General features: G+C 46.5%; 1 protein-coding gene across 1 annotated transcript; it reads left to right on the forward strand.

Annotated features, from left to right (window-relative positions):
* Positions 1-1,231: 1,231 nt before the first annotated feature.
* On the forward strand, positions 1,232-22,061 carry ALDH4A1 (aldehyde dehydrogenase 4 family member A1). Its single transcript, XM_087702524.1, has 15 exons — positions 1,232-1,342; positions 4,630-4,723; positions 5,850-5,942; positions 7,507-7,554; positions 10,536-10,691; positions 10,943-11,092; positions 11,766-11,840; positions 12,090-12,277; positions 13,682-13,755; positions 15,267-15,463; positions 16,098-16,145; positions 17,245-17,397; positions 17,778-17,899; positions 18,987-19,105; positions 19,553-22,061. The coding sequence occupies exons 1-15, from the start codon at positions 1,290-1,292 to the stop codon at positions 19,663-19,665; spliced, it is 1,683 nt and encodes a 560-aa protein (XP_087558650.1). The 5' UTR covers positions 1,232-1,289; the 3' UTR covers positions 19,666-22,061.
* The last annotated feature ends 1,069 nt before the right edge of the window (positions 22,062-23,130 follow it).

A 23,130-nucleotide genomic window follows, 5' to 3' on the forward strand; every position in this document is an offset into this window, starting at 1 on the left:
TTCCCCAAGGGGCCTTACTCAATCCCTGCCCCTTGTCCTCAGGGCAGCCTGGCAGCCTCGTTTTTACACCAAATGCCACCAGCTGTTCATATTTCCCCACTCTCGCCGCAAATCAGCACAGAAGACACAGCTTCCTTGTAGGTTAGGACACCCTGTGCCAAGTGGGCAGAAACCTGGGCACCAGCTGCATTTTATTTAAACTCTCCTCCCTCCCTGGCGATCAGGCCTCTGCTCCTGGGTTCCAGTGTCACTGGCCAGAAGCGCCAGTCTTCCCAAAGGAGCATTGCCCAATTCATGCCCCTTGTCCCCAGGGCTGCCTGGCAGCCTCGTTTTGCACCAAGTGTCACCAGCTTAGGAAGAGTCCCCTTCATATTTCCCCACCCTTCCATTGCAAATCAGTGCAGAAGGCACAACTTCCTTGTAGGGTAGGACACCCTGTGCCAAGTGGCTAAAAACCTGGGCACCAGCTGGTTTTTTTTATGCCAGCCTATCATTGGGCTTTGACCGTGCCCAACATCGGTGCCTTGGGGGGCAGACGATCCCGATGGCTGCTCGCTGCAAGGCTCTACCTCGCACATGCCCCCTGCGAGGTAGGCTGGCATGAATAGGCATCATTCACCTTGCCTTTCCCAAGTTGCACTTGCCTCTTCCTTGTGGGGTGGGAACAACCTCCACAGGGCACGGTTCCCACAGTTAAGAGTGATAGGAGTAGAAGTTGTGGGAGCTTCATCCCTGGAAGCTTTCAAGAAGAGACTGGACTGCCATCTGTCAGAAATGGTGTAGGGTCTCCTGCTTTGGGGGGTTGGACTAGATGACCCACAAGGTCCCTTCTAACTTAGCCTATCTGAAAGACATCTTCCCCCCCCCACCCCGTTCAATTGCGCAACTTTTCGAAAGGGGGAGGAGAAGCGCCAGCGCGGCTTCTGATTGGTGCTCTCAAGGCCGCCTTCGGATTGGCTGCCTTGCTTCCCGCCCCTTTTCGCCTGGACCGCGAGGGACTCGTCCATTCGCGGCTCTAGAAAAGGGGGGGCGGTGGTTGTTCCTTCGCCTGCCCTGTGCCTGAAAGCTTTGAAAGACGCTTACAAAAATATGCGTGTGTGTGTGTAATATAAAGTAATCGTGCCCTTTCCCGCGGAAGGTGCGTTTTCGACCAAGCCAATAATAATAATAATAATAATAAAACAACTCACACGCACACCATTTTGGGAATGGTTCGGCCCGAGCGGCGGCACGCGCCGCCCGGCATCGCCGCCTTGCCTCTCTTCCCTCAGGATCGGGCGGGGGGTAGGATGGCTTTGCGGTTACCTCTTCTACGCCGGCCGGGCTCCCTCCGTAAGCTGAGGTGAGTCTCTCTCTCTCTCAGTCTCTCTCTCCCCTCACCGGCGACTCCCACTCCCATCGTCCCCTGCCGGACCTCTGGTTTGGGCGCTTGGGAGGGGGAGGGGGGCTTCTTGGGAGGGGGGGTGTCCCTTCTAGGGGGGGGGGCAATGCCATCACTGGGGCTCTTTGAGGAGGGGAACCCCCCCACCCCAACAAGGGGAGCTTCAGGGAGTGGGCTCCACCACCCCCTATTCCCCGTCCCCTTATTTTGGAAAATAATTCATAATTCATATTAATTTTAGGAAATAACCCCCCCCCCACTTTGGAAGTCTTCACCTGCTAGCAATCTCTGCTGGTGCTATTATGATTATTATGCTGGCTTCCCTGTTGACCGTCATTGCTGTATTAATATTACCGACTTTCATAATAATGACATAAGGGTAAAAAATAAAATAATAACGGTGATAATATTAACAGAAATAGTAATAAAGGCAATTCATAATAATAACAATAGTAACAGCAATAACAGCTGACTGAGTTTCATGTTTAATGAATAAAGTATGCAATAAGGATAATGATGTAATAACAATTAATATAATAATATAAAAATAAGCCTGTGTAATTTGCATTTTCTTCCATTCACCCTCCCTTTATTGGCAGTTTGCCTTATCTTCCTCCGAAGCCATCAGGCAGGTGTGCCTTCCACATCAGCCATTAGCAAGCTTTAGGAGTTTCAGCCCTTACCACTACCCTATAAATAAAATATAAATAAACACCAATATGCACGTCGGTGTACACACACACACACACAACAGCTAGTCCTCGACTTACGAGGCAGTTAAGTGAGCTTTGCCCCGCTTTACGACCTTTCGCGCCACAGTTGTTAAGTCACACGGTTGTAAAGCGAATCTGGCTGCCCCCATTGGCTTTGCCACGTGACAACCGTCATAAATATTGAGTCAGTTGCCAAGCACCTGAATTTTGATCACACAGCCCGGAGAGACTGCAACGGTCGTTAAGTGTGAAAAGCAGCCCTCTGTCCGCTTTTTCAGTGCCGTTGTTACTTCGGACGGTCCCTAAAAGAACTATGCTTAAGTTGAGGACTACCTATGCATAGACATATTGGGGGGTGGGGGGAATAAAACTCTTTTACTTGGGTTGCCCAGAAAACCTTTGAGGTCCCTTCCCCCCCCCCTCCAGTGTCAAGTTCAGCTCCTTTGTGGGGTGGGGGGAACACTAACTCTCCTTTTCCTTTTTTTTAATTTTGCTTCCAGCCTGGGGCTTTAAAAAAAGAAAAGTGACAGGTTAGTCCTGGTGATGAAATATTCTTGCTCTGTCATAGGCTAGTGGAAATTTTTCTCTCTGTCTTTTTGCTTGCTGAGTAGAAATAGATCTGACAGGGCTGGAAAATCAAACTGGCCTTCCGGTTTCCAGCTGCAGCATAATTTCAATTTAAAAAACCATTGCCTTTTGCTGTCAGTATTGGCCTTTTTAGGGCTACTTGCAGTGCAGGAAGAATTGCGACTTTAAAGAACCTCAGGGAAGCAATAAAACGCAGGAGCCAGACAAAACTGCTAAAACCGGGGTGGCAAGTTATGCAGGGGGTCCTCCACTTACAGCCATTGGTTTAGTGACCGAAATTACTAAAAAGAAAGTGACGCAATGACCAATTGCTTAATGACCATCGCAGCGTCCCCATGGCCACACAATCGAAATCGTCAACTGTGAGAGTTGCGCTGTTCTGGGATTATGTAATCCCCATTTGTAATCTTCCCAATCAGTTTCAAGCAACTTGGGGAGTTGCATTCTTTCGATGACTGCGTGACTCGCTTAACAACTGCAGTAAATTCCCTTAACAACCGTTGCAAAAAAAAAAAGATAGTAAAATCAGGCATGGCTTCCTTCACTGACACCTCGCTTAGTGGGGGAAATTCTAATCTGTGGTCGTAAGTCGAGGACTACCTGTAAGGTCCAGAGTGGTTTGGTTAAGGAAGGCCCAATCAAATGGAAAGCTTTAAATTTGGGGCCCAGAAAGTTCAGTCTCCTCTCCCCCATTTCAGGTTTACCTCTGAATTTGCTCTCTTTATCTACACAGCACTTTCCTTTCTGGTGTTTATCAGAATTAGTAGGGCTTTGGTCTTATCAGCCTTGGTCGAGATAAAGCCAAGCTGGGACCAAGGGAACTTAACAGCAGTCCTTTTTTTTCGCTCCCTGGGCCTTCAAAATCAAGGTTATGCCTCAAAACCTGAAGCCAAGAAAATCAAACTTTGCACCTAAGCACAAAAGTCCAGCTCCTCAAGCGTGCATTTTGCTGATCACAAATCCCTTGGAATGTGGAAAACAAGAAAGAGAGGGAGAGGAAAGGTTTTCAAAGAATAGTGCCTTCTCAGAAAATGGCCTTTCAGAATAAATACTTATTTATAAATAATAAATACAAAATAAATATTTCGTAGCATATATCTCTGCTTTAAAAAAAAATACACTCACTTCGAGTCAGCATTAGGCTCGGATTGGGGAAACCTGACTGGTTCACATCAAACTTACAAAGGGATTTTTACTAAATTACTGCTTTGTGCAATCCCGAGTCCCAAGGGGAGAAAGAAACCACATTTTAAACTTTGGCTAACCTCGTTTTATTCACAACATTTGAACTCCATTTTCAGACGGAAAAAAAGTTGCTGGCACAGCCTGTTAAAACCAGTAGTATGCCCCTGTCTTCGGACTGACAATGTAAGCAGCATGACATACGAGGAAAAGGAAATGGGGAGGGAAGAGGAGAATGGAGCAGCCATTGGGCCAAGAAATAGATAGTAGGTGTGGTTATTTATAGCTTAGGAATGCAATGAAGCCTCTCAACAGGACCAAAAGACTTATATACTATTACCTGCAAAGCTGTATCCATGCCCATGAGGGAATCTTTATGTTATACTTTATTCCTATGCTTATCTTATTAAAAGACCTGTGTTGCAAAATATATAACAGAAAATAGCAACAATTTGCACTCCCTAAAATAATGCAAGGTTCAAGTTTTAAACTTCCCTCTCCTTTTTTAGTCCTGGTTTATTGCTTACTCGGGTGTTTATCTGCATCTTTCTTCCCTCCTCCTGCTAGAATTTCAAAGCAACATACGTGGCTTTCCCCATTCGTTCGCCCTTCCTCTTTTAACAGGGCAGCCCTCTTTGGAACTGAAGAAACAAAGCGTTACTATCTATCAGGCCTGCAGATTTTCTCAGGGATCCCTTGTGATTCTGACATAAAGCGAAATAATGTCTGGTTTTTTTTTTTCCTCTTTCCTTCCCCATCCCCCAGCCTGCGGTGGCAGCACCGTGCCTCTGTCAAGGTGGTCAATGAACCCATATTGGCCTTCAAACCTGGGAGCCCTGAGCGAGCCGCCCTCCAGCAGGTAACAAAGACAAAGAGGAGTGCTCATTGTGGCATAGGCACTAGAGCAGGGGTGTCAAACTCGATTTTGAGTGCTGTGTCAGATTGTGTTTGACTTCGGGGTGGGGTGGGGCAGGGTAGATGTGGCCAGCTTGATGTCACTTGTGTTGGGGTGCCTGAAGTGGCCCAAGTGCAGTTTGGTGGCCCTGCCTTGCTGGTAATGGGGCAGATAAAGATTCCGAGATTGGGGGTTGGGAGAAAATAAGATTTAGTGTGAGATTTAAAGTGAGGAAGAAAAATGTACTCTTTTCAGGTGCAAGGGATTGGCAGGAAGGTTGAAAGGACAGCATGCTTTTGGTTGTGGAGAACAGCAACACAAATACAAGTAGTCCTCGGCGTATGACCACAATTGAGCCCAAAATGTCTGTTAAGTGAGTTTTGCCCCATGTTTACGACCTTCCTTGCCACAGTGAATCCCCGCAACTGATAAGTTAGTAACAATAGCAATAGCAGTAGACTTATATACCGCTTCATAGGCTTTCAGGCCTCTCTAAGCGGTTTACAGAGAGTCAGCATATTGCCCCCAACAATCTGGGTCCTCATTTTACCCACCTCGGAAGGATGGAAGGCTGAGTCAACCCTGAGCCGGTGAGATTTGAACCGCTGACCTGCTGATCTAGCAGTAGCCTGCAGTGCTGCATTTAACCACTGCGCCACCTTGGCTAACAACCTTGGTAACACCGTTTGTTAAGTGAATCTGCCTTCCCTTACTGACTTTGCTTGTCAGAAGGCCACAAAAGAGGATCGCCTCGGGGCATTGCAACCATTGTAAATATTAATCACAGTTGCCAAGTGTCTGAATTTTGATCATATGACCCCCTGGGGATGCTGCAATTGTAACATGGGCATACGTCACATTTTTCAATGCCGTTGTAGCTTTGAACGGTCACGAAATGAACTGTTGTAAGTTGAGGACTACCTGTATCCTATTTGGGGAATGAAGAGAAGGGGGGCCACAAGAAGGTTTCCAGAATAGGCAAGTTGTGAGTAATGCAAGTGTCAGAGAAATAATTTGTTGTGATCTGGGGAACAGAAGAGATGAGAGAACAGCTAACCTTTTTTTACAAAATTGTTACTTCCTTCTATAGGCTTTAAATGACTTGAGGGGCAAGACCGAAGATATTCCGTGTGTCGTTGGGGGCGAGAAAGTGTGGACAGCCGATGTGAGATATCAAGTGTCGGTGAGTTCCACCAGTAAGGGCCTGCTTCATTTGGTACTCTGATATAACAGCTGTGTGACCCCTTCAGCAGCCAAATCAGATGAGAAAGCGGTATGGGAATCAGGGACAACATCAAGGCAACCCGAGGAGCTCTGAAGGGAAGAGGAAATAGAGCTGTCAGAGAGACAGAGGGAGAGCCTGGGCACCCATCAGCCCTCAGATGGAGAGTCAACAGCCGCCAGATATGGAGGTGGTTGATGAGGAAGAAGAGGAACAGTGCCTGATGTGCAGATGCGCAGAAGGCAGAGGAGAGGAGAACTGTGGAAATCTATGGGCCAGTCCTTGGGACAGAAGAGCCACTGTTGCTAACGAAGCCCCACTTTACCTCTGGGACAAAAGTCAGGGTGCAGAGATGAATAGGTCTGGCAGACAACTATTCATCTCCCTGCTGGTCTTCCGAATCATGTCTGAAAATTATCACAATTCTCTTGGAATCTGCAGCGCCTTCTGAACGTGTGTGTGTATGTGTGTGAGTATCTCCTGTGGGGAAAAAAAGTGAGTGCACCTTCCAGAACTTCCTTTGCATGTGTGGGAAGAAGGAGATGAGAGAGAGAAACGAGAGACTCCAGGTGTGTTGGGCCAGTTCAGGGAAAAGGAGCGAGCGTCACTTTCCACAGGATTTAGAGACTTCCAAGATTGCTGTGTGACAGAGAACGGCTGCTGGCGCCCCTAACAAAAGGAACGTTTTATTAACTACAAAGGTCGTGTTTGGGAGCCAGGTCAGAACAAGCTGGGATAAAATCCCCCCCCTCCCATCTTTCCCAAAACAACAGACTCTATAGTTTTACTTGTAAAAAGAGCGCAGTTCATCAGTGTTTGACCCAAGGCCTGTAAGTCTCTGTTTGGTGATAACGGTCAGTACTGGTCATAAGTATTTTACCTACTGTATTTCTTTTGGGGACTCTATCACGGCTAGAATGCTTACTGTATTTTCCGGAGTATAAGACGCACCAAGATTTGAAGAGGTAATTTTTTAAAAAAGTTTTTGCACTCTGCAGACCTCCCCAAATCCTCTGCTCGCCTCAGTTTTTGTGAAAAACAGGGCATGCAGAGAGTTTGAGAGGCCTGCAAAGTGCTTTAGGAGGCTTGTAGAGTATTCCTGGGGGGGGGGGGGGAGGTGAGCAAAAAACAGCCTGTTTTTCATGAAAACGGGCCTGTTTTTGCCAAAAAAGGGTCATGCATTTAGGAGGCTTGTAGAGTGCTCCTGGGGGCTGGCTCATTTTTTGCTCATTTTTGCCCTCCCCAGAACCACTCTAGAAGCCTCCTAAAGGCTATGCACAGACATTTTTGCAAAGGGTGGGGGTTTTGGGAGGCCAACAATGTTGTATTCAGTGTATAAGACGCACCCAGATTTTCACCCTTCTTTTTGGGGATAAAGGTGCATCTTACTCCTAAAATTATGGTATTTTAAAATAATCAGATGCATTTCTGTTTAAAAACGAGCACAGGTGGTTTTCGATTCCACTTGGATGATCGCAGGTCATAATTGTCAACCCTTTTCTTCCTTCCTCTTTTTTTCCCCCAGCCCTTTAAACATTTACACCAAGTGGCCAGATACTGCTACGCTGATAAGGTAAGCAAAGCATCTACGGTATGACTTTTCGGGGGGGGGGGATTTCACAGGTAGGGATCGTTTCAGATTGAGGCTGTGCTTGTAAGCATGTTTTATAATAACCTTGTGTAAGCTCCCGAGCACCATCTACAAAAGAGGGTGTCCGTTGTATGTCTGAGCGACTCACTGTTCTGTCCCTGAATCCAGGCCTCTAGCCTCACTCGCTTGAGATGAATGTCTTCTTCCTGAGGCAGAGCAGAATTTAACCCTCCTTTGGGAAATTTCCTGACAAATGGCTCTTCTGTGCCAGCAATTAGGAGCTATGCCCACAACACAACTGATATATAAAGGAGTGCTGGTGAAGGCAGAGTTATACAAAAAGTAACAAACTCAATAATAATAATAATAATAATAATAATAATAATAATATCCTACTACTACCTTAACAGTTCCTAGGTCCTTGGTTAGGACTCGAGCTGTTGAGCTACCAACCAACCCCAAAGGCTGTGAATCTCACCAAAGATTAACCAAACAATAATAATATCATAATAATGAGTCAAAATATAATAATATCTAATATAAAATGACACATTATTGGTCATGTCATAATAATAAGTCATAACATAATAATATCTGATATAATGTGACATTAGTTATAATAATAACATAATAATAAGTCATAGTAATATCCGATATATGACTTATTATTATAACATTATTATCTTTTATTCATTAACCATGAAACCATCAACTGAACATCTGATATAATATCTGATATAATATAATTGATATAATAATATTATTTATAATACTGCTTCTGTTCTGCGATGATACCTGTAACACCATCAAACATCTAAATTCTAAATTTACCTGACTTGAACATTCTGACTCTACAAAAAACCACCTTATGTGGAACAACTTACATCCTTAACAGTTCCTAGGTCCTTGGTTAGGACTCGAGCTGTTGAGCTACCAACCAGCCCCAAAGGCTGTGAATCTCACCAAAGATTAACCACATCATAATAATAATAACAACAATCCAAACTGCCGACTTTGCAACAACCAAGTTGTTGAAACCGTTTCACATTTAATACGTGAATGCAGCAAAATTGTGCAAAGCCAGACATGACTGAGTTGCTAAATTAACCCACTGGTCATTATGTAAAAAAAATATGACTTCCCTGTATCCAAAAAGTCACAAAGTGGAAAAAGTTACCGAAAATGAGAAGGTGAAAGATCTTGTGGGACTTTCAAATACAGACGGATCGTCATTTGGAACACAACACGCCAGATATCACGGTTGTAGAGGGCCGAAGCGTACAGTTTATTGATATTTCTGTACCAGGAGATGCCAGAGTCGAAGAAAAAGAACTAGAAAGAAAATCATGAAATATTGCGACCTGGCTATCGAAACTACCCGATTATGGATGAAACATGTAACAGTGATACCAATTGTCATTGAGGCATTTGGCACCATGTCCCAAGAATTTTACAAAAGACATAAATAAATTGCAACTTCCTGTGGAACTGCAAAAAACCAGAGGAACTGCAAAAAACTATGCTACTAGAAACATCCTATATTTTAAGAAAATACTTGGTTGATACCTAGGACACTGGCAGCAAACCGTATCAACCATTAGCACCAGTCACTGGTATTTGTAATTTATTTTTGAATGTTCAGTTGGCTGAGTTTCATGTTTAATGAATAAAGTAAATAATGATAATGATAATAAGAATCCAAGCTGCCGACTTTGCAACAACCAAGTTATTGAAACTGTTTCACATTTAATATTTTATTGTATAAAAATGGAATCTGAGGATATATGCTACCTACAGTAAAATAGAATAACAGATGGAAATGAAATGATAAATTTGGTTAACTTTGAAATAATGATATTGTTTACCGTATTTTTTGAACTATAAGATGCACCGGAGTATAAGACGCACCATGATTTCGAAGAGGTAACTTTAAAAAAAAAATGTTTTTTGCACTCTGCAGGCCTCCCAAACCTTCTGCACTCCTCGTTTTTTGCAAAAAAAGAGGGGGGGGCATGTAGAGCTTTGGGAAGCTCTTAGAGTGCTCCTGTGGGCTGGGAAAAATGAGCAAAAAACGAGCCATTTTTTGCAAAAAAAAAGGGGGAGCATGCAGGGTGTTTGGGAGGCTTATAGAGTGCTGCTGCGGGGGCGGGCAAAACGGACCATTTTTTTCTTTTCTTTGTGCCCTCCCCAGCCTTCAGGAGCACTTTGCAGACCTTCTGTAAAAAAAGTCCAATTTTTGCAAAGGGGGCAGGGTTTCGGGAGGCCAAAAATGCTGTATTTAGTGTATATGACACACCCAGATTTTCACCCTCTTTTCTTGAGGGAAAAAGGTGCGTCTTATACTCCGAAAAATGCAGTATGTATTAAGAGGAAATTAAGAGGGAAAATATGGAAAGAAAACAATATGGCTGAATCGGAACTGGAAATATGATGTAAAATGAATTATGCATAGGAGAGGATATTAAAGGGAAAAGTACGGCCAACACTCTGTTTGTACAAGAATTTAAAATTTGTAACAAAAAAATAAATAAATAAACTGTTTCAAAATAAAAAGGCAGAGGAAATGTATAGCCCTTTGATGGATGGAGTTGTTAAGGATTAACGTGTTTTTATAACCAACCAAGATACTGGCCATCATGTGTTAGTGAGTCCCAAAATTTCCATGGTGGTTGCAGCGTTTTTTGTTTTTTTTTAAACCACCTTGTGAAAGCGCGTGTTTGTAAGTCTTCTATGCTGTGCTTCATTCCACAAACTTCTATTGTGAGTTCATAATGCCACCTGTCAGAAATGGTGGAGGGTCTCCTGCTTGGTTGGGAGGGTCTGGACTAGATGACCCACACGCTCCCTTCCAACTCTGTTCATCTCTTAAATCATAAATATGGCGGAAGGCTTGCAGGGAAAGAAATCGAAAGCTTCTTGTGTTTTGCAGAAAATGAATCGCCTCCATTTTCTTGCCCATCTAGGACTTGTTGAATAAGGCCATTGTCTCCGCTTTGAGTGCCCGGAAGGAATGGGACCTACGACCCATCCAGGACCGCGCGGAGATCTTCTTCAAAGCCGCCGACATCCTGAGCGGGCCCAGAAGGGCAGAGATCTTAGCCAAGACCATGGTCGGACAGGTAAGTGAGTGCGTGGCTGGCTCGGATCATATCCAGGGCCTTTCTAAGGGAAGGAAACCAGCACATGGAGGGGTCCGAGATGAAATTAAGAAATACGTGGCAATTAGAATCTCTCTTGGGTGGGATTTGACATAGCGGCCGTCGGTTGCTAACCCTTCGGCGTTGCCAGCTTTGTCCAAAGTCATCTCTGCCCCCCCCCCCAAAAAAAACACCTTCTTCAGTCTTGCTCTGACTCGCTTCTTTATCTCCAGGCTAAAACAGTCATCCAAGCAGAAATCGATGCGGCCGCAGAGCTGGCTGACTTTTTCCGCTTCAACGCTAAATACGCCCTGGAGCTGGAAGGGGAGCAGCCCATCAGCGCCCCACCCAGCACCAACAGCCTGGTGTATCGGGGGCTGGAGGTAGGGGTCACTATTCAATCCTGATTTTGCAGGATCTGGGGCAAACCGAGCTCCGTCTTTTGCCTTCACACAGTTTGTGTGTGTGTGTGTGTGTGTGTGTGTGTGTGTGTGAATGTGTGAGAATTAGCGGTGTCTGTCCCTCTGTCTGTCTTCCCTTCTCCACTGAGCTGCTGAGGGCGGTCCAGTCCCCTTCCCCAAGCAGGGGACTTTCCAATGAGTAGGGAGGGACGACACATGGCTGCGTTGAAAGCATTTGCACCACCCCCTCCTCATTTTAAACAGTCCCCAGCCCCCTGTGCTTCTGCAGAGACTGTAAAAATGGTTCTTTAGGAATCCCTCACTTAGCAGAAGTCATTTTTCTTTCTCCTGATAGTCAGGGGAGAAGTTGGAAGTTGAAGCAAGCATGAGGTACCCCTCCCCCCGTTAATAGAAATGACCTATTTCCCACCATCCCCCCCCCCCCTTTCCTACTTTTTCCTTTCCACGCACCTTTTCCAGCACGAGGACTAGAACCTTGAAATGGGGAAGCCATGCTTAAAAGGTCACGGCCCTCAGGGCCTAGGCCATTGCAGTCGGTCAGAGGTTGGGGCTTGTGAGGGGCATCTCTTATCCTGCCCCTTCCTTCTGAAGCCGTGTGAGAGTCACCCTTCCCCTTCCCTCCCCTCTTCCGCAGGGCTTTGTGGCTGCGATCTCCCCCTTCAACTTCACCGCCATCGGAGGGAACTTGGCAGGAGCCCCAGCACTGATGGTGAGTTCCGCCGGATCCATTCTGCGCCTTCAGTTGCAGCCTTTGAAAACGGGCGCCCCCCCCTTTCTTTCCTGATTCTGGGGTGCCCGCAGACATAGCATAATCTCTCCTTCTTCCTCACCAGCTGATTTGTTTTTGAGGATCCAAAATTTCCTTTGCCGCCCTTGAGGACTAGATACTTCTTGGGGCTGTATCCCAAAGAAACTGAAGAGGGCTCCTTTTTCTTTTCCCCCCCTTCCCCTCTGCCAGGGCAACGTGGTCCTTTGGAAACCCAGCGACTCGGCCATGCTGTCCAGTTACGGCGTCTACCAGATCCTCCTGGAAGCCGGCCTGCCTCCCAGTGTCATCCAGTTTGTCCCAGCAGAGGGCACCACATTCGGGGACACCGTGACCGGCTCGGAGCACTTGGCTGGCATCAACTTCACTGGCAGTGTCCCGTAAGCCTGGGTTGCCTTAGGGTAGGGTGGGAAGGATGGCTCTGAGACCCCCTCCTCAATTCAACTCTTAAGGAAGCCCTGTGGTATCCTCTCTAACCTTGCCCTCCTCCCCTCTTACAAACACTGGGCCTTTTAAAAACGTATCATCTCTTGCATCCAGTTTTGGTCGCCACGATGTAAAAAAGATGTGGAGACTCTAGGAAGAGTGCAGAGAAGAGCAACAAAGATGATGAGGGGACTGGAGGCTAAAACATAGGAAGAATGGTTGCAGGAACTGGGTATGTCTAGTTGAATGAAAAGAAGGACTAGGGGATACATGATAGCAGTCTTCCAATATCTCAGGGGCTGCCACAAAGAAGAGGGAGTCGAACTATTCTCCAAGGCATCTGAGGGTAGAACAAGAAGCAATGGGTGGAAACTAATCAAGGAGAGAAGCAACTTAGAACTAAGGAGAAATTCTCTGACAATGAGGATAATTAATCAGTGGAACAACTTGCCTCCAGAAGTTGTGAATGCCCCAACACTGGAAATCTTTAAGAAGATGCTGGATAGCCATTTGTCTGAAACAGTATAAGGTTTCCTGCCTAGACGGGGTTGGACTAGAAGACCTCCAAGGTCCCTTCCAACTCTGCTATTGTACTGTATTGTATTGTTTGTTATTATGCTTTCACAGCCCATCCTCTGTTTCAGAAGCTTGTCAGGTCCTAGGGATTCTGCAATCCAGAAAGAAAATAGTTCAGCTTTCTTGCCTGTTCTCTCTCTCCTCTCCCTTTTTACCCTCTCTCTTCCCTTTCTTGATTTCAAGTGTGACCAACGCCTTGCTTTTCAAAACAATAAAAATGCTAATAGCTTCACCCCAGGAGTTCCACACTCTGCCTTTTAATTTATGAGCCTCCCCCCCCCCTCGCTTAAGGAGCAGGGAGCAGCCGAGCATGGCTTTTTTTCTCTCTTCGCATAGCGCCTGGCGGTTTTAATAGTCACACCGTCTTTCAGAGAGATGGAGATTGCAAACATTGGAGGGTGTGTGTGCGTGCGTAGGCCCTTCTCGCTTCCACTACCCCAAGACAGTCTCTGCTGCTATCGTTTTTTGAGAAATGCTAAATAGCTGGCCCTCTCCTTGCAAAGGATTTTGTCTCTTGGGTGTTTTTTTTAAAAAAAAAATTGGGTTTCTGAAGGGTTAAGAGAACAAGAGGTGCTTCCCGCTTACCCCAGCCAGCATTGGCGTGGCTGTGGAGGGAGGGGGCGGCTGAGTGGGATCCCAACAGGGGAGGAGTTTGAAAAGATGGGTCCCTGCCCTTGGTTGTGTCACCAGACCTTGTCCTTGGCTGAGGGCCAGGGGAAGAGAGGAGAAAAGGGAAAAATTAGATCTTGAGTTCTCCTCTTTTTTTTTCTTTTTTTTTTTAGGACTTTTAAGCGTCTCTGGAAACAGGTGTCTGAAAACCTCGACCGGTATCGCACTTTCCCCCGGTTGGCTGGGGGTAAGAACTGAGAATCTGTTTGGTTTTATTGTCCCGATCAAGAGCCTGAAGCAAACACCTTGTCCCGACAAAAATCCCTTTTATTAATTTCCTGTGAATTCTGCTCATTCACATCCAGCAAAGTCTTTCAAGGGAGGATTTACAGTCACAGACCTTATCTGGCTTGGAGAGCTGCCAGGCCAATACCTGCAAAACTTGGCAAGGAGTGTCGGAGAGTCGCGAACTAATGGTCTCCTGCAAACTCCACTCCCCTTTTGCTCCTCTTTTATTTCCTCTGGGAGAGGCCATTCATTGTCCACCTGTGGCCTTCCTCTCAAGTCAACCCCTGTTCTTTAGCTGCTCCCTTCGTCTGGCATCTCTGTGCATGCGCACACTGGGAACAGGCTCCAGTTATTTGTCTGCCTCACTGATGTCCGACTCTGAAGGCAGCTGATAATTGGCATACGGCTCTAGCTCCCTCTCTGCCTCCAACACAGAGCCCTCATCAGAGCCTTCCCCAGACTCCAGGACTGGCCCATGTTCCTCCCCAACCTCCTCACTGTCCGAATCTGCTCCCAGCTCCAGTGGCTGCTGGTGGGGCACAACATTTATTTCTTCCCTCCCCCCACCCTCACAAGGCCGCCAAAACTCAACAACAACCCAGGTGGTGTGAAGATCTCTTGATCATGAATTGAAAGACTTTTGGGTAGCTTTCTAATCCAAAGTTGCGCTGATGGTCTTCAGTGTAATATTGCCGGCTTGTAAAACCAAACTGCCAGCGGCACCCCAGATGCTAAGTTGCTGACAAGCAGAAAGCCCTCGATCTCTCATAAAGCGCAGGCATCTGCCAGCATGGTGGGCAGGTATTTGCCCCGCTGTCAGTCTCACAGGAATTAGCCATGCACCAAGCCTGTTGAATTTCTCCCAGAATTCCCAATGTGTTAATGAAGGAAGAACTTTTCCCTCTCCCACGCCCCCCCCCCCAAATATTGCTTTCAGCAATTCCACACAGGCAGGGGTCTCCTCCATAGTTTTTTCAACAACTTAAAGTGAAGGAGGGTTTTCAATTTGGAGAGGGTCAAGTCATCCCTCCCCCACACTGGGAGGGACAATGCCTAGAATTCGACCCTCCTCAGTCACTCCGTGACTGGTGGCTCATTGGACGTGGTTGAGTGGCTCAGGGACATAGTGGTTCAGTGGCTAAGATGGTGAGCTTGTTGAACAGAAAGGTCAGCGGTTCGAATCCCCAGTGCCGTGTAACGGAGTGGGCTCCTGTTACTTGTCCCAGCTTCTGCCAACCTAGCAGTTCCAAAGCACGTAAAAAAAAATGCAAGTAGAAAAATAGGGACCACCTTTGGTGGGAAGGTAACAGCGTTCCGTGCGCCTTCGGCGTTTAGAGATGTCTTCGGACAGTGCTGGCTCTTCGGCTTTGAAACGGAGATGAGCACAGCCCTCTAAAGTCAGGAACGACTAGCACATATGCACGAGGGGAAGCTTTACCTTTACTCCTGTCCAATGTCTCCCTTTCTCAGAATGCGGAGGGAAGAATTTCCACTTTGTCCACGCCTCGGCTGATGTGCCCAGCGTAGTGAGCGGGACGGTCCGCTCAGCCTTTGAGTACGGCGGCCAGAAGTGCTCGGCTTGTTCCCGCCTCTACGTGCCAGACTCTCTGTGGCCTCGCGTCAAAGCCGGGCTGCTGGAGGAGCATCAGAAGATTAAAGTGGGAGACGTGAGTTGTGGCTTGGCAGTCGGATGCTTCACCAGCTGCCTGGTGTCCCAAAAGTAGCTCACATCAGGGTTGTGTTTTACTTTGGAGTGTGGCTAGGGTGGGCATGACCAGCTCAATATTACTCGCTTTGGGGTGCCTGTGGTAGCCCAAGTCCTCTTCCAGCGAAAACGGGCTCCCAAGCTCCATTTTTGGCTGCAACGGCCCTTTGCCATGGCCCTCCCAAACTCCACTTTCATTGGCAGATGCACTGCGGGCCAGATCTAAGTACCTGGATCTGGCCTGCAGGCCTTCAGTTTGACACCCTTGATCTAAGAGATGAAGGTACGACATGAAAAGAAGGAGGGAAATGGAGGGAGGAGAAAAAAATGTAAGCTCAGGGGTCCTTTTTATTTTTCTAACAACCACCAGGAGACTTTTGAAATTTTGGGGAATGCTAGAATCATTAGTTAACGGAGAATTTTATAGGCTGAAAATCTGAGATCTTCCCGTTTCCAGATCCAACGGGAAACCTTTGCAGTCTGAACTCGTGCGGACTGGAATGGATCAATTTCTCTAGATAATAGGGAGCTCTATGGAGCCACGTTCAAGTTTCTCCCAAATTCCTTATATTTTCTTTGTCGGGCTTTCTCTGCAGCCAGCTGAAGATTTCGGAACATTCTTCTCCGCCGTGATTGATAGCAAGGTCAGATCGCATTCTTTCTTGTGTGTCTAAACCAGCTTTCATTTTCCCACAGGCAGAATATTTATGCTTTGACATTTGCACGTGCAAACAAGCACCTAGAATAGGCCTCTGTTCTGACCCCCCCCCCCCCTGTACACCGAGGCACTCCAAGACAAAATTACTGCTAGACTATTTATTAACAGTAAATTAACACACCGACAAGACTTTGGCAGCAATCCAGACTTCCAAGATAAGAAATACAGAGGAGAGCTTCTCCAATATTGATATATTAGTTGAATCCTGCAAACAGCCTCCTCCCAAAGTCTCTCCTTATATACTATCTTGGGAGGAACCTAATTACAACCACCTGGCCCCAGTTATCTTCTGTATCTGTGTAGTTGCTCTCTGCGTTTATCTGCCCGACTTTGCCTGGCGTCCTGAACCAACTCCCTTTAGCTTTCATTGCTGCTCCATGCCTCAGGCGCCTGGTGGCCAACCAGCCTCTCCGGTCCCTGCTCGGAGTCTGAACCCTGTCCAGGGTCCCCCACATCTTCCAGAGCCGACTCATAGGGCCCCTCGCTGTCGGAGTCTGTTTGCAGCTCCAACGGCTCCTGCTGGGCCACAACAGGCCTCTATGTGTGTGTGTAACTTACACTCTTAGACAGTAGTTTCAATATTGAAATAGTACATCCATTGTCATCATTTCACCAACTCCTTTCAAGGTTTAATGGTCGAGAGGAAGATGTCCTGAGATGTTGCCCTTAACATGTTCTTGTTCTGAGATATTGGCCTGGTTATGGTGTTAGGCACGTCTAGAACTTAGTTCTTTGTTATATGGATGTAACCACAGCTGCCTTGGGGTTTTGCCTGTGCCGATGTCACTTGCTTGAAGGGGGCGGGAAGGGCGGTTAGAGGAGCTCCAAGATGCCGAAATGGCCTAAGAAGAGTCTGGGCGAGGTGAGAAGTGGCTGGGAGGGGAGCTGCGAAGCGGGCCCCGAAGATGGTGATTCAGCCGGGTGCCCAAACTGCACACAAAGTTAACAACTGGTTGAACCGGTGCGAAATGCCTGAATCCCACCACTGGATGTAACTCCACTGTTTCTGCTGCTGTGTCTTTCAGGCATTCAGACGGATCAAGAAATGGATCAAGCATGCCGAATCCTCACCCAATCTAAACATCCTAGCCGGAGGCGGCTGCGACGATGCAGTGGGCTATTTTATCCAGCCATGCATTGTTGAGACAAAAGACCCCAAGGATCCCATCATGCAAGAGGCAAGTCTTTGCGATGGGGAGCGGGCACCAAGAGGCGATCCTTCCTTGGGAAAATGCTAAATACCTCCCACAGTCTTTGCTTGTTCCTTGTGAGGCCAAGTCCTCCTCCAGGCACCTTTCTGCAAGAGTTTAAAGTAACTCTGATCGTTACAAAAACACCGTTTAATTAAGAACTTAGCAGGCACTCTGTAGGAGTCTGAACATGCGCTGGGAAATGTAGTTCAGGCATCTCCACAGCGATATCTTGGCCCTCACTTTAGACATGCTAATTTTCCTAGTGAAATTGTCCCCAAAGTTTCACAGAAATGTAAACAATGATTTTCCCAGATGCTTTTAATTTCGATTTGTTTTATCTCCCCCCCCCCCCCCCCCCCGGGCAGGAAATCTTTGGGCCAGTTCTGTCGGTGTACGTCTATCCAGAGAAACAATACAAAGATATTCTCCACCTGATTGACAGCACTTCTCCATATGGCCTCACAGGGGCAGTGTTTGCCCAGGATAAGTAAGAACTGGGGTGACTTTGGTGGATGTCCTGGGGGCAGGGGAGTTCCTTCTACTTACCATGTTTCCCTGGAAATAAAATGGGGTCTTATTTTCTTTTAGACCTCAAAAATAAGTGCTTGGCGTATTTTGGGGGAGGTCTTATTATCTTTGAAGTCCTTAACCTCGGCCCGCAGATCAGCTGATCCAGAGAGGGCCGGAAGTTCTGTCTCTGTTTCTGGCATACTCTTGCCAGCCTGCCAATCTTTTTGCGGCCATCATTAAGAGAAAGGGGTGTAGTAGCTAGGGTGTGCGGGAGCGGCCTCGGTGAGGCCATTCCACGTGGATGGCAGGTGCGTGTGGGGCATGTCTCCCTCCACCCCAGGAAATGGTGGGGACCAGCTGCACATGCATTTTAATATTTTAGGGGAGGGCTTATTTTCGGGGAGAGCTTATTTTAGCGCATGTATTCAAAAGCCCGATTGGGCTTATTATCCAGGGAGGTCTTATTTTCATGGAAACAGGATAGATCAAATGTTACTGTCCTGGAGAATTGGGAAATAATGGTCAGTTTTAAGAAGAAGATAGGCCCAGACCCAAATACTCTTAATCTTCTCCCAGCTCAATTGCAGCGGGCCAGAAGACATTTCCCCCTCCCAATCCTCAGTTTTGCCATTGCCACAATATCCCAGCCTTAATGAAACCCCTTTGTTCCCTGGAGTAGCTTGTGGGAGGGGTCATCAATGGATTATTCTCATGTCCAGTCTGCCCAGAGACCGAGTTCGAATAGAAGCCATGCCTCTCTACTTCCTCTGCCTGCCTCCAGTTTAAACTCAGTCTCGGCCCGATACAGACCTGTTTTGCTTGGCTCTTAGGATTGGAGTTGTTTGTATTGTTTTTTCCCATCACTGATCCTTCCCACCTCTTCTCCTTTCATCTCCCGTCTGTGTGATTGTTTGGTACAAGCTGTGCTTTGCCTGTGTGTTGAGAGCTGCCGATAACACTGGCCGGTAATTGCGGGGCTTCTGAAGCCGTGCGCCATAAGACGCTGTGGGGCGCACTCTTGCAGGAAATTCTGAACTCTTTCCCCTCCCAACATCTTTGCTCAGGGCCGTCGTTGATGAAGCCACCAAACTCCTAAGGAATGCGGCCGGGAATTTCTACATCAATGACAAGTCCACCGGTGCGGTGGTGGCCCAGCAGCCATTTGGGGGCTCTCGCGCCTCAGGTACGTCGGGGATTAGACTGGGGGGAGAGGGGGTCGGTGCTCCTCACCTGGGCTGGTCTAAGAACATTTTGCACCACTTTCTGATCAACTGTGGTTGGCACTGTTGTTATTGTCACCATTATCATCCCTGTCATTGTTGTGTGTCTCTCCATTCCTGCATAATGGCTCCCAAGCCTGAAGTACAGACAAAACAACACATTTACACCCAGTTGTGGCATGTTGACACAAACAAGGGAGCCTTTGTGGCACGCCGCAACCTTCTTTACCTGTCCTCCAAATCTTGTGAGTTGCAAAACAAGCTCAGCAACCAGGCGCTCGCAGCCACATAACGACCTGGCGAGATGCGGGAAGCGAGCCTGTGGTTTTCCTGGGACAATGAGGTCTAGCCACTTTGGCGTGTTTGGTCGCAGAGGACGCAAATGCATTCCTTTCTTCTTTTGGACGTAGGAACCAATGACAAGCCAGGCAGCGCTCATTACATCCTGCGCTGGACATCTCCCCAGGCCATCAAGGAGACCCACGAGCCGTTGGGGGACTGGAAGTACCCTTACATGCAGTGACCCGGCTTTTGGGGCCTTTGCAGACCGGATGGTGACCGTTGGTGCGAATGGGCTGTGTTTCTCTCCGGCGGCCTTCCTTGCCGATCTCTCCTAAGGCACAAATTACAAGGAGTGTATTGATTTCCTTCTCTATCACTTGGACCTCTTTGGAGAATTAAAAAATAATAATCACATCCTGCTGAAAAATCAAAATTTATCCCTCCACTTCAGTGCTGCCGTGTTTGTTAATTTCTCCAGAGAGGCTTTGCTGCTGAACCTTCGGAAATGTGCATTCTTCATCTTTTGTATCCGTTTCTGATTTTTTTAAAAATTGCCACCTCCCCTGGAGGGGAGAAGCGACTTGGGCTTAAAAGCAACCTGCTGCATCTCTTTTTGTTAAAGAAATGGAGGAACAGCCAGGAAGAAAGCGCATCCGGAGAAATTGTGCGCATTGTCTCAACATGTAGGAAAAGCAGAATTAAACTCCCTATAAACTTGCTTCTTGCGCATCCGAAGGAACATGGGCTGGGATTTTTGGCTGAAAAGTTTCGCTTGTGTGTCGACAGCCCCCACCCCCCTCCAGAGGGGACGCTGCTTCTTTTAAAAAAGGATCTATTTTTGTAAAAAATTTGTACACTCAAATCGGGGACAAGTAATGCTTTTTAAAGGGGGACTTTTGGTAGCTTGCCAACTAAGCAAGGCTAATTCTCTTAAAATCAAGGGACAGAAGAGTAACAATTGAATGTATGAAAATGATTGATTGCTGAAAGACTGAGGAGCCACTAATTTGCAGTACCTTAAAGGGCATAAAGCTTATTAAAAAAAATCTCCACCACTGTGTTTGCATCAAGGCTACATGATTTGCTTATCCCTATTTTGCTGACTAACATTTTTAGCCCTTGTAGCTTTGGAAAATTGATTTATATAACGAATCGCGTAAGCAGATGTAAACCAACTTGGTTCTACTCCATTAATTCTTAACTCCAATCTTACTCATCGTTTTTGTTCCGAGATAATTGTTTTGATTCCTGGTCCAGATATTCAAGACTCATGTTGTCATAATTTCCTGCCAAAGCTGAATTTACATTTCCAGTTTTCTTGGCTTGCAAGGCACATTGCATTTCCATCGCTCAAAGCAGATTGTCCATGTATGAATAGAAATGCTCCAAAATCAAAAAAACCTGCTTTCCTTCCTTGCTTTGTCTTTACTAAAGTGTGATTAACACTCCGAGAACTTCGACAGCTGATTATTGTTACCGCAAACACTGGATGTGCTTCCAAAACAGAAAGAGAAATCCCCAATTAGGTAGCTAAATAAATACCTCCCAATTTCACGATAGCTAGATGAGAGCTCTTATCTTTTCCAGACAGGGGAAAACCCCTTCTGACATGGGAAACTACCAAATCTGAAGTAAGCTTGTTGATCAGAAAGGTCACCAGTTTGGTGGTTTGAATCCCTAGCGCTGCCTAACGGAGTGAGCTCCCGTGGCTTGTCCCAGCTTCTGCCATCCTAGCAGTTCGAAAGCATGTAAAAATGCAAGTGGAAAAAATAGGGACCACCTTTGGTGGGAAGGTAACAGCGTTCCGTGCGCCTTCAGTGTTGAGTCATGCCGGCCACATGACCACAGAGACGTCTTCGGACAGCGCTGGCTCTTTGGCTTTGAAACGGAGATGAGCACCGCCCCCTAGAATCAAGAACAGCTAGCACATATGTGCGAGGGGAACCTTTACCTTAAGATAAAATACAAAATATGAAAAGTAAATAGGAAAGCAGTAGGGAGGAAGAAGTGGAAGAGAAGTGAGGAAGGATTAGGAAAAAGAAAAGCATGGACTTCCGACTGTTGCAGTAAAATAAGACATTTTAACATCAAATCACAACTCTTTTTTTTTCATAATCATAAAAATTAGCCATTTCTATAAGGATCTATCAGTCTAATCAGTAAAACCCAAAATCAAAATTTCATTCTTCTCCAATTCATGCTGTTTCCATGTGGAAATGAAAGCAATATTTTTTATTTATTTAATCAGAATAGTCCATTTTGCCATTTCAGCCAACTCTTATCAACTTCTGCCACCCTTCATCCATGGCAGGGATCAAAGTGTCCTGTCATTTTGGAGGGCATAGAGTAGCCTTGCTGCTGTCAACCTATATAGTGTCAAAAGTTCCAAATTTTGGAGTACGATTCATATTTTAATACAAAAAAAAAATTGAAAATTAAGAAAAAGGAGCTCTTTCGTTCCTGACCGATGGAGCAGTCAGATTACAATCAGCCTCGCGATTCCGGGCTTGGGGTAGACGGAGAAACAATATATGTATGTTCATCAGAGTTTAAACAGCTTTCCCTAAGTCGAGTTGATCAAGCATTGATAATGTATCAGGAGAAGACTACTAATAAAGTTTTCTGCAAAAAAAAGAACAGTCTAGAGTGCGTTTTTCCAGTTGAGGTGGCTGGATTTTCTCGGAAAGCATAAGGTGGACAGGAATGAAATGTTATTGGAAACGGATCAGAGCCATCCTGGGACTTTTAAACAACCAGGTGCATTCAGCTTGTAGCATCTTTGACTGGTGAACGTCTTATTTGGGACTGGGAAAAAAACAACCCTCCAATATTGAGGAAGTCAAAAAAGTACCCATCGCTGCAGCATGGAAACTTTTAATCCGGCTATCTGCCAATGACCAGCAGAGCTGGCAGCAGATTCGGACAGTGAGGAGGTTGGGGAAGAAGATGGGCCAGTCTGGGGAAGGCTCTGAGGAGGGCTCTGTGTTGGGGGCCAGAGCCGTATGCCAGTTATCAGCTGCCTTCAGAGTAATCAGTGAGACCGAGGAACAGCTGGAGCCTGTTCCCAGTGTGCGCATATACAGAGTTGCCAGATGAAGGGAACAGCTAAAGAAAAGGGGTTGACTTGGGAGTTAGATCACAGGGGGATGATGAATGGCCCCTCCCAGAGGAACTAAAAGAGGAGCGAAAGGGGAGTGGAGTTTGCAGGAGACAATTAGTTCGCTGAATTGCTTTCTGACTCTCTGAGACTCCTTGCCAAGTTCTGCAGTTCTACAGATATCAGCCTGGCAGCTCTCCAAGCCAGATAAGGTCTGTGACTAAAAATCCTCCCTCCAAAGATTTTGCTGGATGTGAATGAGCAGAAATCACAGTCAATTAATAAAAGGGGTTTTTGTCAAGACACAGAGTTTGCTTCAGGCTCTTGGGAAGCCTCGGTCAGAACAGACAGCACAGATAGGCTAAATGGTTTTTGGGAGGAGCGTGGGGCGGGGCGGGGGCAACATCCCCTTTCACACCAATCCCAAACTGGCCTCATGGTATATCTGAGACAACTCAGTGCAGGAAGTACCCAGCTGGATGCAGAGAGGCTTCTAAAGATGGCTAAACATTCATTTGGCTAGGGGAAAAAATCCAACGCTTTGCACAGAGAAACGAATCAGAGCCGGGAGATGAAATCCTTGTGGTTTATTGACTTATTTCTCAGCCC

Source organism: Thamnophis sirtalis, unplaced genomic scaffold, assembly GCF_051295495.1.
Source record: "Thamnophis sirtalis isolate CommonGarterSnake01/CBP01778 unplaced genomic scaffold, rThaSir2_p1.2 scaffold_15, whole genome shotgun sequence".
Taxonomy (NCBI): Eukaryota; Metazoa; Chordata; class Lepidosauria; order Squamata; family Natricidae; genus Thamnophis; species Thamnophis sirtalis.